Below are 24,289 nucleotides of genomic sequence, written 5' to 3'. Positions count from 1 at the left end.
TTTTATGGGGGGTTGCTGGCTTTTGCTGCTTTTGCTGTGGGGTGCTCAGCTAACCCAATATGTAAACGTCTTTGCGCGCCTTCATTTTGTGGTTTCAGCAACTGGAGTTTTTTATTTTTTATTTTCGTTTTTGTTTTGGCCAAGCAAATGTTTATGGGCTGTGGGCTAACTTCCTTTTAACATGCAACAATTTATGCCGCCGTGGCTCAAATTGCATGCGTCTGTGACCCCAAACTACTTATGTATATTCCCAACCCAGAAAAAAAAAATGTAAGCCGACGGGCGCCATTCCGCCCCGAATTTCGCACTCGAACGGCGAGCGGAAATGCTGACAGCTCATGGCATTGCAGCTGCCCCATTGAATCAAAATAAAACCGATTTTCTCGTTAGACGGGCTGGCTAGATACAGATATCGACCGATCGACGATCGACGATCGTAACCCCACGACAAGATCAACCGCTTTTTGCTCTAGTCCTAGACCCGCTCCCATATAAATCATAGTGAAACAAAACGAAACGTCAAATTAAAATGCAAATTTAATTGATGTATCGGCCAACTAGTTTGCCAGACTGCTGTGTGTGCATTAGAGACACCGAGAGACCGATCATTAGATGCAAAAAGCTGAAACTTAAGCTAAAGTGCACCGCACAGCGGAAATTATACGAGCGAATGCAATCTGGTTGCCGCCGCCGCGCTGCAGTTTGCAATTTGAAATGCTTCGGCTAATTACACGCATTTCGCATGTGGCCAAAAGGAGCGGCCCACAGTCATCAGTCCTCAGTCCTCAGTCCAAAGCCCATCCCAAGGCCCAGGATACTTGTATAGTACGTGCTTCTCACCCATTAAGTAATAGTTACGGACCCCTGTTAATAGATATGGGCTAAAGTTACAGTTGCAGTTGCACTTCCAGTTGCAGTTGGAGTTGAAGTGCCCCCAAGGTGCCCCTCAAACATCAAAGGCAAACTGTAAACTGCTCGGATGACAGTGGCATTAGCAGAAGGGTTTGCTATTTGCCAGCGCTCCATTCACATCTGCAAGATACTTCTGCTAATAGCCAGTGCTGCCGATCGCAGTGATTGAGAATCTCAGATTGAATTGTAGCACGTGTGCTAGATTAGTTCTGGATGGGACTAATTACTCCTCAAAGAATGGCTTGACCCAGACTTTCAGTTCCAAGCTCTTGGTTTCTTCATTTCATTGAAAATTCATCAGAGGTATCGGGAAGTTTATCTTACTTTTATGAAATGTCGTGAAGCATATAAAAGTTATGAGAAGTTTAAAAATTTGGTAGCGAAAGTATATAAATAAAATAAAATAAACATTATGAGGTTTCAAGTTATACTATATATTAGGATATGGACATTCTTTCAGACTTACCGTTTAAAGCTATTGACTTCTTTATTTCTTTTCAGATTCATCGTTGGCATACTATTATCTAATTTAGTGTTGAACAAAATTAATTTTGTAGTTAAAATCAGATTCATTTATTAGACAAACTGTATATTAGCATTTAGACATTCTTAGTTCTTTTATTATTTATCCTAGTTTCTCGCACCCACTGTTAACTTTTGGTGACCTTAACTGAAGCCTTTGCGAATTATATTAATATTAAAGGAACAAATATATTATTATTATTATTTGTTATTTAAATGTACAACAATATTCGGTTGTAATTGTATGGTTTTTTTGTTTAATATGTTTTGGTGACCTAAACATAAGCTTAAACGTTTATATTAATATTAAAGGGAGTCGTTCAATATTATTATTTATTATTTTAAAATTAAATTGGAACAACTTGAATAAGCAACTGTACTTGGTTATAATTATATGTGTTTTACGCACACGGACAACTTTTGGTGACCTAAACATTAGTTAGGATGGATTATAACCTTATTAAAGAAAATTATTTTAATATATTGTATTATTTTTGATAATATTTTATGTTTTTTATATTTATTTATTATTTTAATAGATTTTAAGATTTTAAATGTATAAGGTTTGTCTGTTTACCTACTATTGCAAAGAACCTACTGTGGAATGCCCATCCGGAAAGCCCCTTCCCGCAACTGCCATTCGGCAGTCAAAGTTCAAGCAGAAAAGTCGAAAGGTGTCGGTGTCTCTCAATGTCAAACGAGCAGGAGGAGTTGGATGAGGATGAGTTGGATGCGGAGTTGGAGGAGTTGGAATCCAGAGACAAAGGCCACAGCGACTTCAAGACAAACATTGATCGATGCGAGCCAAGATGTCGGAGTGCAGAATGCGGAATGGAGAATGCAGATGCGGCACATCCATCTGACAGATACTACAGATACCACTCCGAACTGTGCTGTGCAACACAGCGATGTTTCTGTCTGTCTGTCTCTCTGTCTGTCTGGTCAGTCTGTCTATCTATCTGTCTGTGTGTTCTTGAAAAAACTTCAAATTGGCCGGGGCTGCTGTTGCTTTTTAGCTTTGCATGCGAGTGGCCTTAAAGTCGCTGCAGCTGCGAGACTCAGGGGGAAAAAAAATGAAAAAATGAAAAAATGGCTGCCAAAGCCATGGACCCAAGCTCAAATCGAGGCAGCCATGGATGCGATCTGGTCCTGTCCTGCTTATTTTTCATCTTATTTTCTTATTTTCAGGCAGTGCGGTGCCCAGCCGCCTGCCTCTCGTTGTGCTTTATCGTCTGCTGGAAATCTGCGCACGTTTTGGCCGGGTTATTATGCGCGCCTTGGTTGGCTCGGCTTGGCTTGGCTTGGCTTTGCCAGGCTTGGTTTTGCCTTTTTTCTTTGGCGGGGGCAGCCCTTGAAGACCGAAAAAGATACGGCTGCTCCTCCATCTTGGCTGCAGTTTGGTGTGCTTCACAAGAAATCTTGTAGAGTCGTACTTGTGTACCCCCACCAACGGCAAGCTGTCAGCCACTTGGCAGCGTGTTTGTTAACATATAGTATTTTGAAGGCGTGGGAGCCGCAATGCAGCCGAGGTTCAGGCCAAGAGACCCAGACTCTGGCCAAAAGCGTTGGAGAGGGCAGAAGATGGGGAAAACGTTTTCAACGTTTCTGCCTTTTGTCTGCGGCAAACGCCATTTTTCCCCTTGACTTCGTTTGCTCTTGGCCAGCGAACGAACCTCAGACTCTAGTTTTCTAAGTCTGACTGTGCTGGCCATGTTATTTGTCAATGCATGACAATTTTATTGGCTTACTTTTTCCGCTTCGGCTTCACCCTTCCTGCAGCTTTGACGGACGTTTTGCGGTCTGCAGACACTTTAATTTGGGCATGGCCCAGGCCAATCGGCCATCCTGCGTGCACAGTCCTAGGGTTTCGGGCTGGGTCTCTCATTGGTTTTGGGTTTTGGGCTCTGTGCTTGGGTTCTGTGTGTTTGGGGCACGAAGTAAATCACATCACGACAAGGCAACAACCAGCGATCCAATCGCATCCAATACGATACGATCCGCAGCAGTTCCATTTCCATTTCCAGTTCCATTTCCATCGAAACCGCTTTGCATGGGCTAATTACGTAGCTTGATTTGTGTTGCCGATATTTTCGGAGATTTGGCGTTAAGCGGCAAATCATGATCGACGGCGTGTTGGAAAAATCAAGGAAAATTGCCACAAAGAAAATTTAACCCACTGATGAATGAATTTGATTAGTTTCGTATTATATTTATTTATATGTTTACTGACAACTTTAACGCGCTGCATTATCTTTAAATATTAAACAAGTTTAAGTTTTTAGTTAGTTATAACATCACAGAAAATAGTTTTACTTTTATTTTTTCCTAAAGAATATTTATTATATTGTTAACTGACAGCTCAACATTAATTTTTTAGTTGAAAATTCAAGGAAATTCACCAAAAAGAGCTTTAACACGCTACATTGTACATTTTTCAAGATCTACTCCTAAAATGTAAACATCTCAACGTTCTTAGTAAGTTGTAATACCCAAAATAATTATTTTACTCATATTTTTTTGCCAAGAACATTATGCTTATTCTTTAGCTATTGATGGATCTTTTATAATATAAGCAGTATTTGAAACTATAATTAGGTTCAGCAAGCAAAAAATCTTTGATTTATGTATAAATTCTTTACCTACATTATTTAGCTTTTCATAAGCTTTTAGTAAGAAATATAATTAGCTTTCTTCAAGAACAATTTTTTAAATGTTATTGTTCCATGTAAGAGGAACAATACTTAGTTTCCTTAAATAACTTTTCCAACTTTTATTGGTTGCCTGTTTTAAAGGGTTAAGCGCTGCAGAGATGACGTTGGCGGCTTCGATGGCCGCAATCGCCCAAGGAAACAAATCACACGGAATCGTGCCAGGTTTTCCGGGCTGCCCCCTCAAAAAAACACCCGCTTTTCCGAGCAACTCCCCCTACTTTATTTTTCACTTTCGGTTAGCTAACTAAGGCCAGAATTCTTTGGTTGGTCGCTTGGCGGACTTGTTTTCTTCTACTGGCCACATCTATAGTACATCCACAGCCACATCCACAATGTACAGCCACTGCCTGAGGTTGCAATTCAATTTGCCTTTGTGGCAGTTGCCGTCGCCGTCGCTGTCGCCTTCGCCATTTGCCGTTTGCCGTTGAATTCTCGTGGCATGTATTTTGCATATTGACGCGCGGCATTTTGTAAGGCAACATTTCACATTGCAATTGGCATTCGACAGCCCGAGAGTCGCAGTCGCAGTCGCAGCCACGTTTCGTGCCAAGATAACCAACTACCACATAGCTCACCGCACATGGAGCTCCTTTTGCAAATGTGGCAAATGGAAAATGAAAAATAAAAAATGAAAAATAAAAAATAACTCACGACATCTCGACAAGCCGCAGCTCATGAGTCATGCAAAGTCCCGCCACGAAACACGACCAAGTCAGTCCGCAAATCAACGCCAACACTACAAGTATCTGGATATATATGCATGGCTACAGAGCTATAGCTATGGCACTACTATATGCCACTCCAAAGGCAACAAATAATAACAATAACAATAACCGCTTCTGACATTTTTATTGAGTGTCTGTTTGATGAGTTGTTCGCCACGACAGGTTTCGGTTTCAGTTTCGGTTTCAGCTTTGATTCTAGACTTAATTCCTAGAGCCTCCAGCTGAAAGCAACCGAGATGGTCAGAGCGTGTTGATATAATCATAAGCCAGCCAGTACGATATGCATGGAATGACAGATCCCGGGGCGCCTTCTGTTCACTACACATGTCATAATAAGGGGTATTGGCAAACTGGTCAATTGTTTTATTGTTTTAAAAACGCTAGCCTAAGTACTGTGTTGCAATGAATTTAACGTGTTCTTTTTTATAGAAATGTTCATTGTGCTCTTATCACCTACTAAATTATTCCGAAAACTTACTGAACTAATTATTTATCTTCTGTTCACTAAACATGTCGTTATCAGGGGTATTGGCAAATTGGTCTATTGTTTTATTGTTTTAAAAATGCTTGCCTAAGTACTGTGTTGCAATTAGTTGCCACTGCCACTGAATTTAATGTTTTTTTAATAGAAATATTCATTGTGCTCTTATCACCTACTAAAAACAATACACAACATTTAACTAAATATTAAATTTATCCTCTGTTAATAAAACATTTTAATTGTTCTTTGCACTGCTAATGTTTTTTTTAAGTAATGAAACATAGTTTTAATTTAAACTTAGAAAACAAAATAACATCTTCAGTAGATTGGTATACTTATTAAATAAAAAATATAGTTTATCTTTAGGAAGACTAATTAATTCTATTAGAGTGTAAAAGTCGCTTCAGAATAAAAGACCATTAGCACAACACACGATAAATAAAATATTTTGTTAACTGTTTTCTCTGTATACTGTAAGAAAAATATAATACTTAGTTTGTAATAAATTTTAACATGTGCTATATGTACGTTTTCGTTTTAGTTAAAAATTTACAAACTACATGCAAATTGGGCTTATCTTATAGTAGAACATTTTAATGTTGTTTTTTCTGCTACAGTAATCAAATATAAAGTTACACAGAATTTGGTTTTACTTTGTTTGATCAGAATTGCACTTAACACGTCTAAGAGGTTACAAAATACATGCAACTCGATAAGATTGGGTTGGTTTTACCTCATAAATAAAACTGGGAAAGTCCATTTATTACTATCACAATAATTATACAATCATGTAAATATCGAAAACTGCATCTTGTCTTGTTAAACAACTTTTGGACGGAGCCCACCTACAATCGCTGGTTTGGGCTTGCAAATTGTCGATCTACTTATTTGGCTGGGAGTTTTATTGGCGGCACGGACCGAGTGGAGGGCAGTCCGCGATTCCCTCGAATCAATAACCATTCATCATTGGGATGGCCATGGGACAGGGATCTGTGGATCTGGATCGGGATCGGGATCCACATGATCGGGATGCAGAACGCTGCAAATTTCTTCATTGGTCGCTAGCCAAAGCAAACCCAACCCTTTTGGGTGCCTCGAACTGCCTCGTTTTTGATAGGACTTTTGATTTATTACAAATTGAAGTTGATTTTAATCGAGTGTTTGCCAAAGTCCGCACGCTCCCTCGATTCAGAGTGAATTCTGAACTGGACTGGACTGGGGCTGATTGATGAGTCGAGCAGCTGTCGAGCGCGTTTGAAATTTATGACAAAATATATGAGCCGCACTTTATCAGCTCGCGGTGATCGCGGCACGCTGCGAATATTAATTGGAGCTGGCTGACTGGCTGGCTGGCTGGCTGTGTCCGTAGGAAAGTGTTTTCCATTTAAATTGAATCTGGGTTCTGGATTCTGGATTCTGGATACTGGATTGTGGATACTGGAATCTGGAGCGGTCCGCCTTCGTTCGAGGGCAGTGCATTATTTTATTATAATGTGATTATTTATGCTTCGGCCGAGACTGATGTTTGACACCCCAACGATGACGATCGCTGTGGTCGCATGCAACGAATTGATTTCAAAATTACAGTAATTTTCACAATTTTCTAATTATTTAATCGATTATTGATTTTTGATGTGCGCTAAGTGGCTCACTTAGTGCGTGAGAAATTGATGTGCGGAATCATTTTGTTGCGCCTTCGCCTGATCTCCATCTCCATTTTCATGAGGTGTTGATTTGCAAATCTGCAGGTGGGAATTCGGAATTGTGTATTGGGGATTGGAAATAAATGGAACCGGCGTGGGTGTAGCCAATGGAATGCCAAGAGGTCATCGCTGGCTAATGGCTCAATTGGTTCCGATCGAAAACAAGAGTATCCAAAGCCCACGCAAAGCGAAAAGCCAAATAAAGATCAGTCACTTTCTCTCTTTTCTGATTCACCCATCAGATATTTCCCCTCCAAAATGAGCCTACACCCAGAAAAAACATTTGCCAAAAAAGCCAAAAAATTGCTATAATGACGCTTAAGGATTTTAAGGAATTAGTTTTGTGTAATAAAGTAGTTGGGTATAAAATTGCTATAAAAACCTTTAAGATTAGGACGAAAATGGCCTAAAAAGTAAACACATATTTTTTTATAACTTTGGTAACGCAAGTGCCTAAAATCATAAGAAAACCTTTTTTCTGGGTGTACGAAAATTGATGGCAATTGGAAGGAAAGTGAAATTTGACTCAAATTTGGCGCCAAGTGGCAATTGAGGTGGTCGGCCGACCAGTTCAAGAGCAATTTGAATGTCTTTCCCCTTTCGCTGCCACGGTCTATTGGTGTTACAAATTTTCGGTTCGTTTTGGGCTCGGCTGAGCCCGCAATTGAGGACTCGTTCTTGTCGTGCGTCCAGTTGCAGCTCCTTCTCCTTCTCCGCCTCCTAAAAAAACCTCTTAAGATCGAATAAGATATAATGATAATGCTCTGACGACGATGACGATCGTAATGAGCTGCAATTGTTGCGCTTTGGAGTGTGCCACACGACCCCGCAGCTCCATCTTGCAACTTGCAACTGGCAACTCGAAACTGCGAACTTGGGACTCTGATTACACTTAAGTGGAGTGGCCAATGTGATTGGGATTCTGGCCGGGTTTTCTTTTGTTTTTTTTTTTATTTTTTTTTTAGTTTTTTTATCCCACAAAGTGGGCTGTGGTGGCTGATCTTGAAGATCGCGGTGTTTACGGTGTTCAGGTTTCTGGTTTGTGTCGATTTGGCGCAATCATTTCATGGCTGACTTTTGCATACGCATCCAAAGTCGAGCCATGAAATTGCTGAAATTATTGCGGTACAAACTGTCACAGCAAAGCCATCAGCGAATCGAATCCAATCGGTTTTGTCTTGGTCTTTGGACTCATTAGAATGTCAACGAAATTTCGCTGACGACGATTTAGTAAATTGCCTTGACTTGGTTCGGATAGTCGTCTTTATGCATATGGATATTGGACATTGGACAGTGGAAATTGGATATTGGACATTGGTTTGCTATAATTACTCTGGCCATAGTCGTATTTGGACGACTGGCGGACAGGTGTCCCCGCTTTGTAAGATCTTGAATAATTCAGGCAGCTTGACATAGCATTTGCAGGGGATCCCGTGTCGCAACAGTGCGTATTCGTATTCGAATTCAATTTGCTTAAATTATTAAAACAATTGTGTTCTGCCATCTCATTCACATTGGCCATCTCTTCAGTTCAGTCGACGACTATGGCACCCCTTCAAGAATTTCATAAAACGGGGAAGTCATAAACTTGTTCAAATATTGACGCCAAATTATGGCAATTTGCATTGTCCAGTCCAGTCCAGTACCGCATTGCTTATGGATAATTTTCATAATAAAAATCATGTGCAACGTGCTTCGATTCTGGGAAATACTAGGTATTGCCTTTAGTTTTGATTCTAGGAAAGTGCTTTCGTTTGATATTCAATTCCGCTTTAAGCCTCGCCGATATTATTAGCTTGAAAGGTTTTGGCCGTTAAAAGTAATGGCCAAAATCGGGTAAAAAAGTTAGAAAAGATATGGTTTGATAAGGAAAGTCAAGGCAGCAAAATGGACACTCACTATGATGTCCATAAATTAAAAGTATACAGTGATGTTAAAACCAGAAACCTGCCAAGCTTAACTGATTTCCGGTTGAATTTACTTGTTTTTGTAGTCACTTTTAGTTTAATACTGTGATATAGTTTGTATTTCTCGACTTTTACTACAATTAAAAAATCGAACCACTATATAGTTAAACAAATAATCATTATACATTTCTTATATGTAATTTTAGGAGCGCTTTAAATCCCATCCATGTTACTAAAAAAATACAGATATTCCACACAAACATATACTTCGAATGTACCAAAGTTATGCATACAGATTGGATTAGTTTAATGTACGCTTTAATTTATGTAGTAATCTTTTTTAATGGAAAAAAGTTACACAGAGTGAAAACAAAAATATTTATTTCTCCGTAATGAAGTGTAGCACAGCATTTGATCATTGATCAACCTTATTTATAAGACTGTTGAGCCCGGTATTCATTAAACAATAAAACATTTTTTAATACTATTATTTATTCTTAGCTTATTTTGGTCATCGTAATAATTTCATAGCTGAACGTCAATCGGCTGTGTGTCGCATTTTAGTTAAAGTAAAACTGGAATAATCCTTTATAATTAAAGAAAATATAAATCTACTATCCTTATACTTAAATATCACTTAAATAATTAATTTAGTTATTAATATCATAAAATCCAAATGACCCAGTACATCATCTTAGCCAAGACACACACCAGGACTGCACTAAAAATTAGAGCGTAAATGTGCCTGCGCACAACAGGCGCCATCTATTGTTCGAATAACCTGTTTATGAAAGGAAAGGCATTTCTTTTTTAAATGTTTTACAAGTTATTTTGTGTTGTTAAAAATGTTTGAAAAATATATAAAACATATGTATAAAAAACATACATTTCAGTTTTAATGAAACTCCGCTACCTGGAAGTTTAATAAGAATTCGAGCACCTCAATTGCCTGTCAATTTGCCAACTTGCGACACTTTATGCGGCTAATAAATTAATTATGCGCTTTAATTGATGCCCGACAGCGGCGGCAAAGGCGGCAAAAGCGCGACGACTCTGGGTTTTGGCGTGTGAACAAATTAGCTGGTCAGTCAGTCGGCCACCTGATGGAGTCCACTCCTCCGAAGCGACTTGAATTTAGTCAGGTGTTGGGGCAAAAACAAAGTCATTAGACACCGTACTGGGCGAGATGGGGCTGCTCCTTCGGCATGCAATCCCAGTTCTTTCAGCCGCCGAACTATGTGACATTTTTCAAATGCTGCCGCCGGAGGAACAAAGAAAAGAGTACGGAGTACGGTTACAGCCGGCCTTGTGCGTTTCCCCATTTCTTCACTTCCTCGCCGCAAGAAACGTGCCGCAATGTCGACGCATCAGCGTTGGAGTCAATTGCAGTGCCAATCCAAATTGCAACTACACTCACAAAAATTGCAATTGCAATTAAGAAATTCGGCATAGGAAAGACATCCTTCTAAGTCCAAGACAAAGATTGGCAAGTCATTTAGGTAAATTAAAAAATTTGGTTTGGGAACTTCATTCAAAGAAATGCAATGGAATTCAGATACGTTAAGCTTTCTTACTTTCTCATTTCTTGGAAAAACAATATTCATATTTTAACAATACTTAAAAAAACAAAAATGCTATAAACTGTTGGATAAAATTTTTTAAAATTCACATATCCCCCACGTTTTCTGAATATGTTTTCCATATCAAACCAAAATATTATTTACCTCTGCAATTGAAAATTTTGGCATAGATAGAAAGCATTTTTCTCAATTAAAGAAAAATATAAGCAAGTTATTTATGTTAAATATAACTTTAAGTAAAACTTTGAACTTTATTGGATTAAATATAACAAAATAAACTATCATAGCTTAGGGTATACAATATTTACCTATATGGAATTTTGTAAAACCTGTTCAAATGTATTATTGTTGCTTTTGTTTCCCATTCCTGAGGTCGAAATATGTGTTGTTAAAATTGTAAATACAAATTCATTTATAAAGTAATATCTACTGCCACATTTTTTAATACAAGTTTCCATACTATAGCAATATAAACTTACTTTAAAATGTATGAATGCCATCTGCTTCAACCAATTAAGTATTTCTAAAGGACGAACTATATATAAAAAAATGTGATTAAATTAAAACTCCTATATTATAACGGTATATTTTAAGCCTTAATTAATGATCCTAGCTAAGGTGTTTTATTAATCAATTTGTTCAACCAATTAAGTCAAATATATAGTAACCGATTAATTAATGCTGAAATTTAGTCTTTTTCGGATTGACCTTTTGTAATACTCGTGTGTTTTTTTTTATGTTGGAAGCCTTTTTTTTAATGAGTGATTGCATCTAGTCGTAGCAAGTGGGCATTGGGCCGTCAATGGTGTCACAATGTCGGCTGAAAGCCAATCCGCGTCCCGGCGATTCTACGATCGAGATGATCGGCCGTGTTCTGGCGGCTAGGAGTACCGCATGTACTCACGCCTGTCGAAAGCTATTTAGCCAGCATTCATTCAAAGCTGGCCTCCAGCTGTATTGGATCCTCGAGGCGCGGCCAGTCATTCACGAAGTGATGTGGAGTGGAGTGGACTGGATTGCCGGGGAACCTGTATCTTGTGTTTTGTATTTTGTATCTTGTATCTTCACCAGCTGCCGCTCAACTTCAAATCCCAATCAAACGTCGCTGTCGAGGGGAATGGTGAGAATTTCCTTTGTGGCCGGCGGACGGCGTTTTGTTAACAACAAACAAGTGGAATGCAAACTTTCAGTTGCAGCAAAGGAAAACAGAGGTGGGGGGAAAAGAAATAAAATAATTTCGGGCCAGTCAGGCGAGCCGATGAAGTCGGGCTAGCCACGTTGACATCTCATCTCTGGACTTTGGCGGCACCACTTCAAAGTGCACAACTGCGAATGCGAATGCGAACGCGGACGATTCCCGCTGGCGTTTCTCTTGTGCCGCGGCACGATAAGAATTTCTCGTGCCTCCGCGGTTTGTTAGCGGTTCCTCAGTTGGCCAGTTCTTGGTTCTCAGTTCTCAGTTCCCAGTTCGTGGTTCTCAGTTCCTGGCCAGTTATTCGGCCTGACGAACTGTTGACCAAGCTGCCAAGAGTTTTCTTCGTGGGTTTATTAACCTTTTTGGCAACAAACCAACACATTGGGCCACCAGATTCCGGGCTCTAGGGTCCACTGCCCAGCGGCAAACTGCAACTGGGAGTGTGGGCTCTGAACCTTTTTATACCCTTTCCAGAGGTCATTATAATTTCAGTCAAAAGTTTGCAATATTTATTTTGAAGGCAACACTTCAGACCTTATTGTTGAGTTAATCTAGCCATGTCCGTCTGTCCGTTCGACTGTCCGTTTGTCTGTCCGCTCGTCTATTTTTTTGTCTGTCCGTTCGACCGTTTCTACGCGAACTTATTAAAAGCTGTCTGAATGAAATTTGTTGTTAATCATGGAAGTAGTATATAATGCGGGTTAGACGACTTTATCCTATAGCTTCCATAGGCTTCCGCTTTCTTAATTTATACAAATAAACTTTCGGTATCAAAATATAGTATTGGTTTACTATTCCAGCATTACGATTTTTGTTTTATTTAAATCGGACAACAATATGATATATCTGTTATAGAAACGATCTAAAAAAAAACGATTATCTTTTTCGGCCTCCACAATTAGACACAATGGCTGCGCTTATCCACTAAGCCCGCTTTCCTATCGCAGCGGATATGTTTAGGAGCTATTTGAATATTATTAGTGGCAGATAATTATAGGCACGCACACCCACACACAGAAACACACATAAAAAAAAAACACACGCAGTGGGTCAGGCGATGCGAAACGCAAGTGCACGCAGGCATTCGGCGGCAGATGAGAGGAAAAAAGGAGACACAATGACATGGAAATGGGAAATAGGTCGCTCCTTGGGACTGGACCTTTGTTTATCCGCCGCCAGGCACAGTGGTCACAAAACAGATAAAATCAATTTAGAACAGGGCAGAGATGCCTACTTAAGATTGCATTGGATTGCATTTAACAAATTGCTTGATTGGACTTTAAAGGAGGAGGTTTCATTGACACGAACATTTGTTTTATTTGTTTTTTCTTAGTCAAACATTTTTAATTTCGTATTATGGTCAATTATGAAATATGTTTTTTAGTTAGTCTTTCAATTAACTATTAATAATATTTACGAATTCTTTGAAAAGTTTTTATATATTCAAACAGTCTTTAATGGAAGCGTTTATAATTAAAACTTTTAGACAGGGCTTTTTTAGTCTACATTTTTTAAGAGATTTAAGTAAAATACTATCAAAACTGATAAAAATTTAAGAAATATTTCTTTTGAATTTTCGCAGAATTAGAAAACATCCTAAACTAACTGATTTTATTAGCAGGCAACTAAGTTCAATATTTCTAGTAAGTTTACACAGAATTTGAAAACTTCCTAAATTATAAAAAGACAATTAATGTTTGTATTTTTTTAAGCCTTATTGTGATTTAAAATGTCTTTAAAGGTCATTTTCTATTGACTTTTTGAAAAGTTGAAGTTGTATTTAAAAACCCTATCGAAAACTATTTTTTATAGTTTAGTTTTATTCAATTGCGCCAAGTATTTTTAACCTTTATCTTATCTGAATATTGGCAGCGTTAGAAAATTTGTTAAGTAAGCTGGTTTCTTTATAGTTTAATACAATTTGGTAATTGTATTTACTAGCAGGAATGAGTTTCCATAGACTTAAGTCTTAAAAAGTTACACTTATTTTGAAATGCCTTGAATTCCCACGACCTAGAGCCACTGTGCCCTGCTGCTGCGGGAGTTTTCTGTTTTCGAATATTTTGTGTTTCTGTTTTTGGTCTATGGAAACCTACACTCACGCAGGTAATTATAATAATTATCTGGACGGATGCATGAATGAGCAGGGGCAGGGGCGGGGGTGGTGGTAGGTCCTGCGGGTCGTCCATCTTGTGCTCTGTGCTCGAGCGTCCAGCTCAGCCAGCCGGCCTTCGGGGGGCGTGGCCGTGTATGCAGCAACCGCCAGGGAAGCTACAGCTACAACTACAAAGAGGCAGCCAAATGTGACTTCGCAACTGACACTAATTATACGGAGGCGGTGGCAGTGGCGGTGGCGGTGGCGGCAAGGCAACGTCGGTGGCAGCCGAATTCCTGCTCATCCTGGCGCGCATCTTTGTCGTCCTTGTCCGCTCATCCGGTAGGAGGCAACCTGTGCCGCCGACTAATTGCACCTCCATCCCTACACCCACCTCCACCTCCGCCTCCGCAGGATACATTCTTTATCCTTTAAAGTCGCACCGTCTAAGCGAGCAACTTGGAAATCAGCCAGAAATCATCCTGCCTCGCTGCGCACGTGCTGCAGATTACACGTTTCAATGACTTTTGGCGGCGGCGGAACATATAAAAGGAATTACAAATGTCTTGCCGCCAGAAACTGAACTTCAAATACCCGACTGCTGTTTCAATTTGTTATCCATTGTTGGTAGTTGGTCGCTTAATTAAGTTGACGCCGCAATCAAATCAAATAAAAATCAAAATCGCACGCATATGCCTGAGTGCGAGGAGAGCAGCGATATGGCAGCCACCCCAGGAGCAAGCGGGATGGCAGGCGTTGCCCAAGGACCTTTGGCATATGCTCCTGCTGATTCCTTTTTTTTTCGCTCACGGATGCTGCCCTTGTGTCCCTGCAATCAACAATTGCTCGTCAGTGGAAACGAGGAGGCGGTGGGTGGATGGGTGGATGGGCGGTGTATTGGTGGGTGGCGACTCGGGGGTGGTGGGGGAGGTGGGGGCACGCGTGTGGTCTGCTAATTCGCTTTAAAGCTTTTCAGGGTCGCTGGCTGGATGTCTTTGTTGACACACACACAGCATCATCAATGACATCGTTAAGTAATTCATTCAATTGATTCGCTCACTAGCACTTTGTGCCAGCTATGTTATCGCAATAATGATTATATTGTTCAAGGCAGATGGATTTCAGATATGTTCCTCCGTTCAAAGAAATCACATTGTTATTAGGAACATAAACCTCAAATCATATGGTAGTGGTTAATGGGGAAACTATAGAATTGATATTCTCATGGAGAATAGGTGTGCCAAATTTTTTAAATACTTTACAATATTGCAGAATATCAATATTTTTTTAAAGATTTATCAGCGAGGCTTAAATAGATGATAGTTCATTTTGACAGCCCGTTTTTCAACAGATTTTGATCAAATATTCCTAGGTTCAAAGCACTATAATAATAATTAAAGTATTCTATATTAGTAATTCAAGGCAAAAAACAGCTATTTATTTATTTGTTTACCCAGCTTTTGAACTTCATACGCGATGGCTCGCAAAAAATATCGAAATATAAGACCAAAAAAAATTGTCATTAAATCTAAGCCATTGTGATATGAATTTAAAACGTCTGGTTATGAAAAATTTATTAATAAGTCGAGCATTCATTTAATACAACGAAAGTATCAAAATAAAACTTATGTTGTTTAAAAATAGACTACAGTTTTAGACTCTTTGGTATAGAAATTGAAAATATGGGGGATAAATTATTAAGTATTCAATAAATGCTCTTACTGTCTTTAGCTTCTTTTCAACACACACTTATTAAAACAAACTTTCTGTTTTTGGGGTGTACTGACTTCTGACCAACTTCATAATACCCTCTGCAAGGGTATAATAAGCTCAACTTCTTACTACTCTAGCCCATTATTCTCCATACCTTGCAGCTCTTCCCAACGGCTGGCACCTCTCGAAATACGATCGCTAATCATCGCATTTGGCCTGGCGTAATAACCAAATTTACAAATTAGAGAGCCCAGTGAATTGGGCACTACGAATCGAACATGTAAATGCTAAAAATATTGGACATATGGGCCGGGACACACACACACACTCAGACACACCCGATACGGGCTCCACCTCCAAGCCAAATGCTAATTTGAGTGCTCCACATTTTCTGAGGAGGGTGGTGGTCGAAATTTGGATTTGTAATTGGAATCAACGGACGGGTGATTGGATGATGGACCATCCAACTGGACTCCAAAAGGGTTCGCCCGGGTTTCGGGTGATTGTGGATGGTGTTGAAATGGCTGGATGGTTGGGATGGATGGGCCTATAAGTAGGCTAGCATTGCCGTTGAATTTAAAGGATCTTGCTTCACCCGAATCCATGCAAATTTGATGGATGTATGGCATGTAAAGGGTGGTGAAGGTGGAGGAGGAGGAGTTACTGATGGAATCGGACAAACGGATGCGTAATGTCGCCACTGTAAATGAATGAGTCGAACTCTACTCCGTGTGTGCGTGCATTGAATGTGGCTTGTTTTACACTCGAACGCATTTGAATACGTTGCTAATGGGATTTTGATGATGACAATGTTGCCGTCGTCTGTCGGTGGAAACCCCCTCCGACTTCGACTTCGGTTTTCTGTTTTCTGTTCTCTGTCGAAATGTCGCTTGAAAAAAGGAGTCCCATCCTTTGGGATCGCCATGCAGAAACTTTAACCGCACTGGAGTGCCTCAACTTGTTCTTAAACAGTTTGAATGGCCGACCCGACCGGCATTATGTCGCTCTAATGCGTACAAGTACATAATAGCAAGTACACGCACACACTCATAGCCAGCCCATCCAATTACCACCCACCACCTACCACCCACCACCCCGCAACGTGGCTTTCGACCCCGGGCCGGATGACGACAGCAGTCCAACAACACGGCCACATCAAGCAGCGGCAACATAATGTGCCATTCACTTCCGTTCCGGCGGAGGTCCCCAAAGAACGGCAAAAGATTCGACGGGCCACCTCCACTCCGTCACTCCTCCTCTTCCCCTGCAAAAGGGTCCTCTTTTGCCAGGACACCTACACAGGCGCAGAGACAGCCGGACTACAGTAAGCAAACGCCTGTTCCTGTCAACCGCTCACCAATGTTGCCAGGTTTTGAGCTTCCTTATAAGCCAGATTTAGGATAAAAACAGACTGAAAAACAATAAAAATTATATGCAAATGCTATGCTATATCCAATTGAAAAAAAAACATGTGTACACAATAATATAAGATTGAAAATAATAGTGGTTGTAAATCAAAAATTATGAATATTATAAATAAAAATGTATATTTTATTTGAAACAAATATAAATTGTGGCGTGCAACAAACCAAAATTATTTCAATTTATATGTATGAAAGAAAAATCATTTATATATTTTAATTTTGATAATTTTGGAAATATAACTACTGTCATGTAAAGACTTATAGTTACGTTGTGTGTTGTCTTTCATTTGGATATAGTTTTTTTCGTTTATAAGGTTAGTACGAATTTGATCAGCATTTGGTAACAGAAGAAATTACTAATTTTTCAATAAAACACTAACACTAATTACTATATACATACTGATCATAGTTTATCTTCCATTTGGATGTACCTGTTTTAAATTATTAAGCGGTACAACTTCTCTTACGTATTTTAAGATGTTATATATATAATATATATAGAATATAAATGATGAAAATTTAACAAAACGAGAAGGAATAGAAATAAAACACTTACAAAAGCGGCTCATTTATAATAAGCACAAGAGCTAAGATATGGCTTTTGAATGTGCTCATTTATGTTAAATTTTTTAATATATTATCCAATTCACTTTCATTTCCATCGCTGGGAAAGTGTATGGATGTAAAAGAATGCTAGATTTATGGCTTAGACTATTCACAATTTCTTTAAGATATTTAGTTTTAAACATACTAAATTTAGACTGAAGTAGGCTAAAACGGCAACACTGCTGCTAACTGTTCCCTCTCCCGGAAACCGCTCCTGCTTCCATCGCCACCACATTTGCGGTTACGTTTTCATGGCATTGCGCGCCATTGCCACACAGACACTCATACACAGGCCCACACGTACACACACCGGCGCAGGAGTTACAGGAGCCACCCTCTGACCCCTGACCTCCCACTCCCACTTCGACTAACGCCGCTGTTTACTTTTTACAGGTTGCGGCTGCGGTCGCTCGCTGCGCAGGTGGTTGGTTTTCCCTCCAAGGGTTAGCCCTGTACAGTGGACACCCCTCCCCACGGCTTGCCATGTTTTAGTTTGCCTTTTGCCAATGCAAGTTGGACAATTTGGGCGTGTCGTTCAAATACCGCAGGCCGTGGGTGGCCCAACTCCAGTTCCATTCCCTTTTCCATTCTGAATATCCCAGTTCCAGACGAACAACTCACGCAAGCCCAAAAGATCCCAAACTGAGGGAACTTGGCAGCAGTGCTGGCCCTTTTGGTTAAATCACCAAGCCAATAAAATCTGGTAATTGTATATCTTTATTCAACTGTAAATACCATTTGTAAGCCTTCAAAAACAAGGACTTTTCAAAATTTTTTGACTTATTTCTTATTATCTCGCCAACGGTAAGAGTAAACGTGGCTACTTAAAATACCCAATCATAACAACTTATAATTATACAACTTATAAAATAAACAGAAATCAATCCTATGTATATTATAATTCTTTTTACCAAAGTCCAAAGCTAAAGATTATTTGATTCTCAAATAGGGACGCTCAGACTACAATTGACTTTTACTTATAATCTTTATATTTGACTAATTTTCACTCTTAAAACCATAAATGTCTTATCGTTTTCTGACTACAATAGACTTTATTATTTTAACTTAGTTGACACACTCCTAAAACCATCGTAGATAGACCACAAGCTAAAATTTATTTCTTGAAACCGTTGCAGCACGTTAAAATTATTTTCTTTTATAAAAATAGTTTAAAACTTAAGTACAAATATAACCTTAAGCAGATTACGTATAGTGAGTAAAAGAGTTGGATCTACCTTATAACTGGTAATACTTACCTCCCCAACTCGCCTTGCTTAAAGCCAAGTTCTCATCGCTGATCGGACTTCAGACGTTTGCATAGTCCTTTGTTGAGTTGTACGAGTGTCCTTTGGCCCGGGACAACTTTATTGGGCCACCGACGACGCCCCACCGGCCATTAGCAACCGCTACTGCTACTGCTACGACTACAACAACTACTCAAGAACCACCCTTTCGGCAACTTATAGTATTCGAACCGTATTCGAACCCTCGAATCGGGGACCCACCCCTCTGGGCACACAATATGGCTTATTATTGGCTTTCAGTGTTGGCACGTTCGATTATTTGTGTCTTAATTAGCGTTTGTTGAGATTTGTTGTTGATGTAATAAACTAATAAGCAACCTGGCTGCAACTTAATTGCAATTCAATTGTCGATTTGCCGCGGCAGGCAAAAGTTCTGTACAATCTTTTATTGGTTCTGGCCGGCAGTTGGAGAAACCACTGCCAGCCAGAACAGAATGCTAATTGGCCGGCATGAGCGAACGAGTTTAATAATAATAATTTGGTTAGCTGATTAGCCGTCGAACTTGGCTCGTTTCCACCTATTCAGGCCTTGGCTAATTCGTGTATTTGTGGCTGTCAATCTGTCGATGGATGTGGTTTTGGGATGGGAACGCTTTTCGGCTGCCAATCGATGCACAATTAGCACTTTATTATTTTTGGAGCACTATTGATAAGGTGAAAGGACTGGAACTACTTAGCACAAATTGAATTGAATGACACACACACAGCTATTGACCCCGGCACTTTGACTTCCGGCCTTCAGTGAATGGGATGTATTAATTTCCATCGCATTAAGTGCTCAATCAAACGGTAGCTCATTAAAGGCAAGAAATGCATTAGAAATTGCGCCAATCACAAAATTGATTGTCATCGCTTGCGGTGCACCACCGTTATGGAAATCACTCGATACCATATTAGACCATATTAATTGCAATTTTATCTTAAACGCATGCGGGTCACCTCGCAATTTCACAAATGAGCCCGATCCGCTCGATCCAACCGTTTGTTTGTCACCAGATCGTTGACCAGCAGTCAACGCGGCAGCACGTGTTAAGTGGCTCTTTAACTGCACTTAATCAAGCTGGAATTAGATGCAATCAGCGCTGGACGGGATATGAAAGATTCCCTGGCTGACCCGTGCCACCATGGTGGCCAGTGGTCAGCTTCCTTCCGCTGCAGGTACAGGACAGGAACCTTCCTTCTCCAGAACCCAGAAGCAATCAATGCAAATCAAGACGCAATCGCTTTGGAGTTAGCGCGCGACAGCAAAGTCAACAATCGGATGTGTCCACTCATCGATCGGCCCTTGCCGTTGCCTTCGGCACAGTGGTTTAAGACTAAAATACCATTTGAAGGTATAAGGGTAATCATCTTGTATTTTCTTAAACAGTTTTCACAAAATATGATAAAATCGACCTTAGCGTATAAGCCAACAAGCCAACGCAGGTTATTAGAAAATGAAGCCACAATCATTAAGAGGTACGCCTTTTCAGAGTCGGAGTTTCTGCGAGAAAAGTTCTGGCCTTAAAATAACTGGTTTAGGTCACATTAAACCAAAGCCTTTTTTAGAACATTTAGAAAGGATTTACATCATTTAAATATCAAGAAAATCGACCTACAGTTACAAACAAACATTTAAAAATAGATTCTTAGAAGATAAAGCCACGGGAAATTCATTTATAAAATCGGATTTCATCGAGAAAGTGTTGGTTTTAGGTAACTTTTCTGCCAAGCCATTTTATTTTTAAATTGCAAAGGAATGAAAATGTCAAGAAAATCTACGCAAAATAGCATTGAATAAACTGCGTCCCAAGAGGTGTAACATACCAAGTTAGACACTTTTAAGGCAAATTAAATGCTAACTGCTGATAAATTTGTTCCTGTAGAAACCTAATATAAATATATAGTAACTAAGAGGCTGTCCAACACAAGTTCCCACTTTCCTTAAAAGAAAGATTTCCCATGTTTCTATAAAGTAACCAACCACTGTGCACTACCTGCCAATTTACATAGCTGATATCTTCATATTCGCCCATGGAACATCGCCCATCAAACATCGCCCATCGAACATCGCCCATCGCCCATCCGGTTTGGGCCGGGCCAAGGGCTTCCTGATGCACCAGCACTTGGTCTTAACGATTTTTAATTAATATTTTAACTAACTATTAATAGCTGCGGCATCCGGGCTTCGGACTCCTCACTTCTTCATGGCGCCGACTATGAAGCTGCGCACTCGATGGACACTGGTGTAGACGCCGGGATACTTGTTGGCACAGCCCAGTCCCCAGGACACGACGCCGCAGAGCTGGTTGTTGAAGATGGCCCCGCCACCGGAGTCGCCGGAGCAGCTGTCCCTGCCACCGGAACGGGCACAGAAGCTGGATCCCGTGAGGGTGTCCCTGTATTGGTAGGCCCTCTGGCACACCTTCTTCTGAAGCAACTGGATGCGAACGGTGCGCAGCTGATTCGAGGGACTGGAGTTGCCGTAGCGAGTGGTGCCCCAGCCGGAGACGCGCATGTAGTCACCTGCCCGCCACTCCACCTGGCACAGGGATATGGTGGTAATGCCACTGCCCGTCAGCGAACTCTGCAGCCGGATGACACCCACATCCCAGTTGAGACTGGAGCTACTGAAGCTCTTGGGCATGAAGTACTTGGCCACGCGTCTTACTACGCCCGTCTGGCTGAGCTGGCTCACTCCGCCTTGGACGGTTATGCGTCCCGCCTGGTATCCATTGAGGCAATGGGCCGCCGTGACCACATGACGACTGCTCACCAGTGTACCGCCGCAGTAGAAGGTGCCGTCGTACCGCAGGTTCACCACAAAACCACCCACTGCGGACAGGGTGGTGGCTGTGCCCCCCACAATCCTCGGCTGGATTTGTCCATTTGTTGGATACAGCAGGAGCACCAGGAGCAACTGGAGAAGGAACCAAAGCCGCCGCATTTTGGAAGCAACTACGGCGACCCGTAATTGACTTTGCCGTTTTTATCAGTGAAGTACTAGTATCATCTGAGCAGGAGTTTCAGCTGTGCAAACAAAATATATTATATATGAAAGACTTTCACGGTCAGTTCACATAACGCAGATTATGAAGGAAATAAAGACTGGGACTGGGTCAAATTTGGGGAGACATGTGGATGTTGCCCTTGGGTGGTTCACAAAAACATCTATTTTACTTTGAGTTTATCTAGATTAGGAACACTGAAAGAAAAAAACCAGTATTTCGGAATCAAGTACAAACGGTGTCAAAAGTAGGGTAAATTCGAATTCGTTTCATTTAAGTACGAAAAAAAATTTTCAAGTACGAATTATTCAATTTTGAAGTTCTACAGGATTTAAGTGAAACATATCTTTACCTCCGTGTATTAAAAAAACATTTTAAAATATTATTATCAATTAGGAGCTGTACTTAACCTGTACACGTTCGTCCTAAAAATTTTAAGTAATATTCAGCCGATTTCCAAGTAAGTCGGTACTAAAAAACCTCGGACTGCTTTTTCTGGGTGTAGAGCGGGCAGTAAACAAGAGAACAATTAGTTTATACTTATATATATAGATGTGGAAAATTTTGGTGAGTAACAGGTGATAGTGATTCTCATAGATTGAATCCAAGGAAATAAGCAAACTTATTGCTTGCTGGTTAGATTTAAAGAAAAGTCATAATGACGTCAAGAACTTATTTAAGAAATTCCTTAGAAAGTTGCAAAAATTTTAATATTCTTGGAGACTTAATTTAGTTGTGTAGATAAATAAAGCTACAAAGCTAAATTGTAATGATGAAGTTTTAGTTCCATTTATATTTCAAGTTGGTTATTTATCCAGAGGAAGATGCAAGTTTAGTAATAAATTGTGATTTAAATACACAAAACTTCACTAAGAAATACCTTAATTTAGCTATTCAGTTAAATTAAGCTACAACAATGTTAATTTGATTTCTTCTATAAAAATATATTTATGAAAAAGGACTCCACACTCAGTGAGTTTCAATCCAACCTGTCGGAGCTTTTTATCTTCCATCGGCACCTCCAAAGCCATACAAAACCCGAACTTGAGCCATCTTCATCTTGTTGTGAGTCATAAAACGGGGCGTGATTGGTTGGAGATCTCTGCTGGCAGATAAGAATTTCGTACCCTCAGTCAGAGTCAAAGCTGGTGGATTTGGAAGAACAAGAGGAGGAAGGCAGTGCCCTTTGGCTTGGTTTTGGCCAAAACAAGTACATTCCAAGGCGCGGAAGGGAAAAGCAACTGAGCATGCGGGCTGGATGTGCGAAGGCTACCATATTTGGTTGGTGGATGGCTGAACCCAAAGCCTCCTGGCGTCTGGACTTGGCTTTGCACAGGAAAAAATATTGCCAGTTTCCATTTTAAATTAACAGGAAAACAAACACGTTTTATTTTTAACTAGTTTTACAAACTTTGTCGAGCTCTAGCATCTATATCAATAAACCTATCCTTATAGCTTGTTCTAGAAAGTTGAAGAACGTTCTTTTTGTAGTAAAATATGCACTTGATGGTCAAAATCAGTCTAGTAAAACTGGAGATAAAAATTTAAAAAATTCAGAAAACCCAGCTAACAATAACGTTATAAGCACTTTTAATAAACATTTTTCCGATTTAAATTTTTGATCCAGTGTTATATATAATTTATATATTGGTATGTTCTTTATCTTTTCGAACATATCAAAATGGATATGGAATTTCATCAAAACCAGTATCATTTCTAAAATATTTTTTTTTTCTGTGTGGCTCTAAGTCAAAGTCTGAGGCTGGGGTCTTGGGTCTGGGCTACACCTACTGGCGGCCGGCGACCTTATCGCACCCATTAATCTGGCAGGCCGGGCAAAGAAATGAGCAATAACGAACCAAATGAGGCGAGGCAAGATGGCGGATGTCCCCGAACCCCGAACCCCGATCTCTGCTCTCTCCTCCATGCTCCATGCTCCCAGCTTTTTGCTCCTGCGGCAGGCAATATGGCGGAGAACGTAGCAAAACCTAATGAAAAGCAACCCCGCAAGGGAGCGGTGAGTTAAATATTATGACCGGCTCTGAAAACGCCCGCGAAAGCGGTGTTCCTGCGCCACAACTTGCCCCATACGCAGCCGACAACACAAGAAACTCTATAAAACGAAAAAATACAAGAAAACAAAATTTGGTAGGCCGAATTTTATGTACTCTGGCTGCCAATACAAAAATTAATTATATATTCTTTGTATGTTGTATTCTTATATGTTAAAAAACAATGGAGCTATATCGGGGTTATTCCTTCTCAAACCAAACAAAATTTGTTCACAATTTTGATTGGCCTAAACATTTTATTTTAAATACTCCTCGGTAAATAACTAACAACTTGTATCAGGAATTAAAAAAAATGTATAAACTTAGTTCTAATTTTGTAAGGTTTCGAAAAAAACGACAACTTTCACCAATT

At 40.0% G+C, this 24,289-nt stretch overlaps 1 protein-coding gene across 1 annotated transcript; it reads right to left on the bottom strand.

Annotated features, from left to right (window-relative positions):
• Window positions 1-19,851: 19,851 nt before the first annotated feature.
• LOC128253944 (seminase) lies at window positions 19,852-21,941 on the bottom strand. Its single transcript, XM_052982662.1, has one exon. The coding sequence runs from the start codon at window positions 21,802-21,804 to the stop codon at window positions 21,055-21,057; it is 750 nt and encodes a 249-aa protein (XP_052838622.1). The 5' UTR covers window positions 21,805-21,941; the 3' UTR covers window positions 19,852-21,054.
• Between the last annotated feature and the right edge of the window lie 2,348 nt (window positions 21,942-24,289).

Source organism: Drosophila gunungcola (assembly GCF_025200985.1).
Source record: "Drosophila gunungcola strain Sukarami chromosome 2R unlocalized genomic scaffold, Dgunungcola_SK_2 000004F, whole genome shotgun sequence".
Classification (NCBI taxonomy): Eukaryota; Metazoa; Arthropoda; class Insecta; order Diptera; family Drosophilidae; genus Drosophila; species Drosophila gunungcola.
The sequence above is the reverse complement of the archived record's forward strand: the minus strand, read 5'-3'. Positions and strand labels throughout refer to the sequence as shown.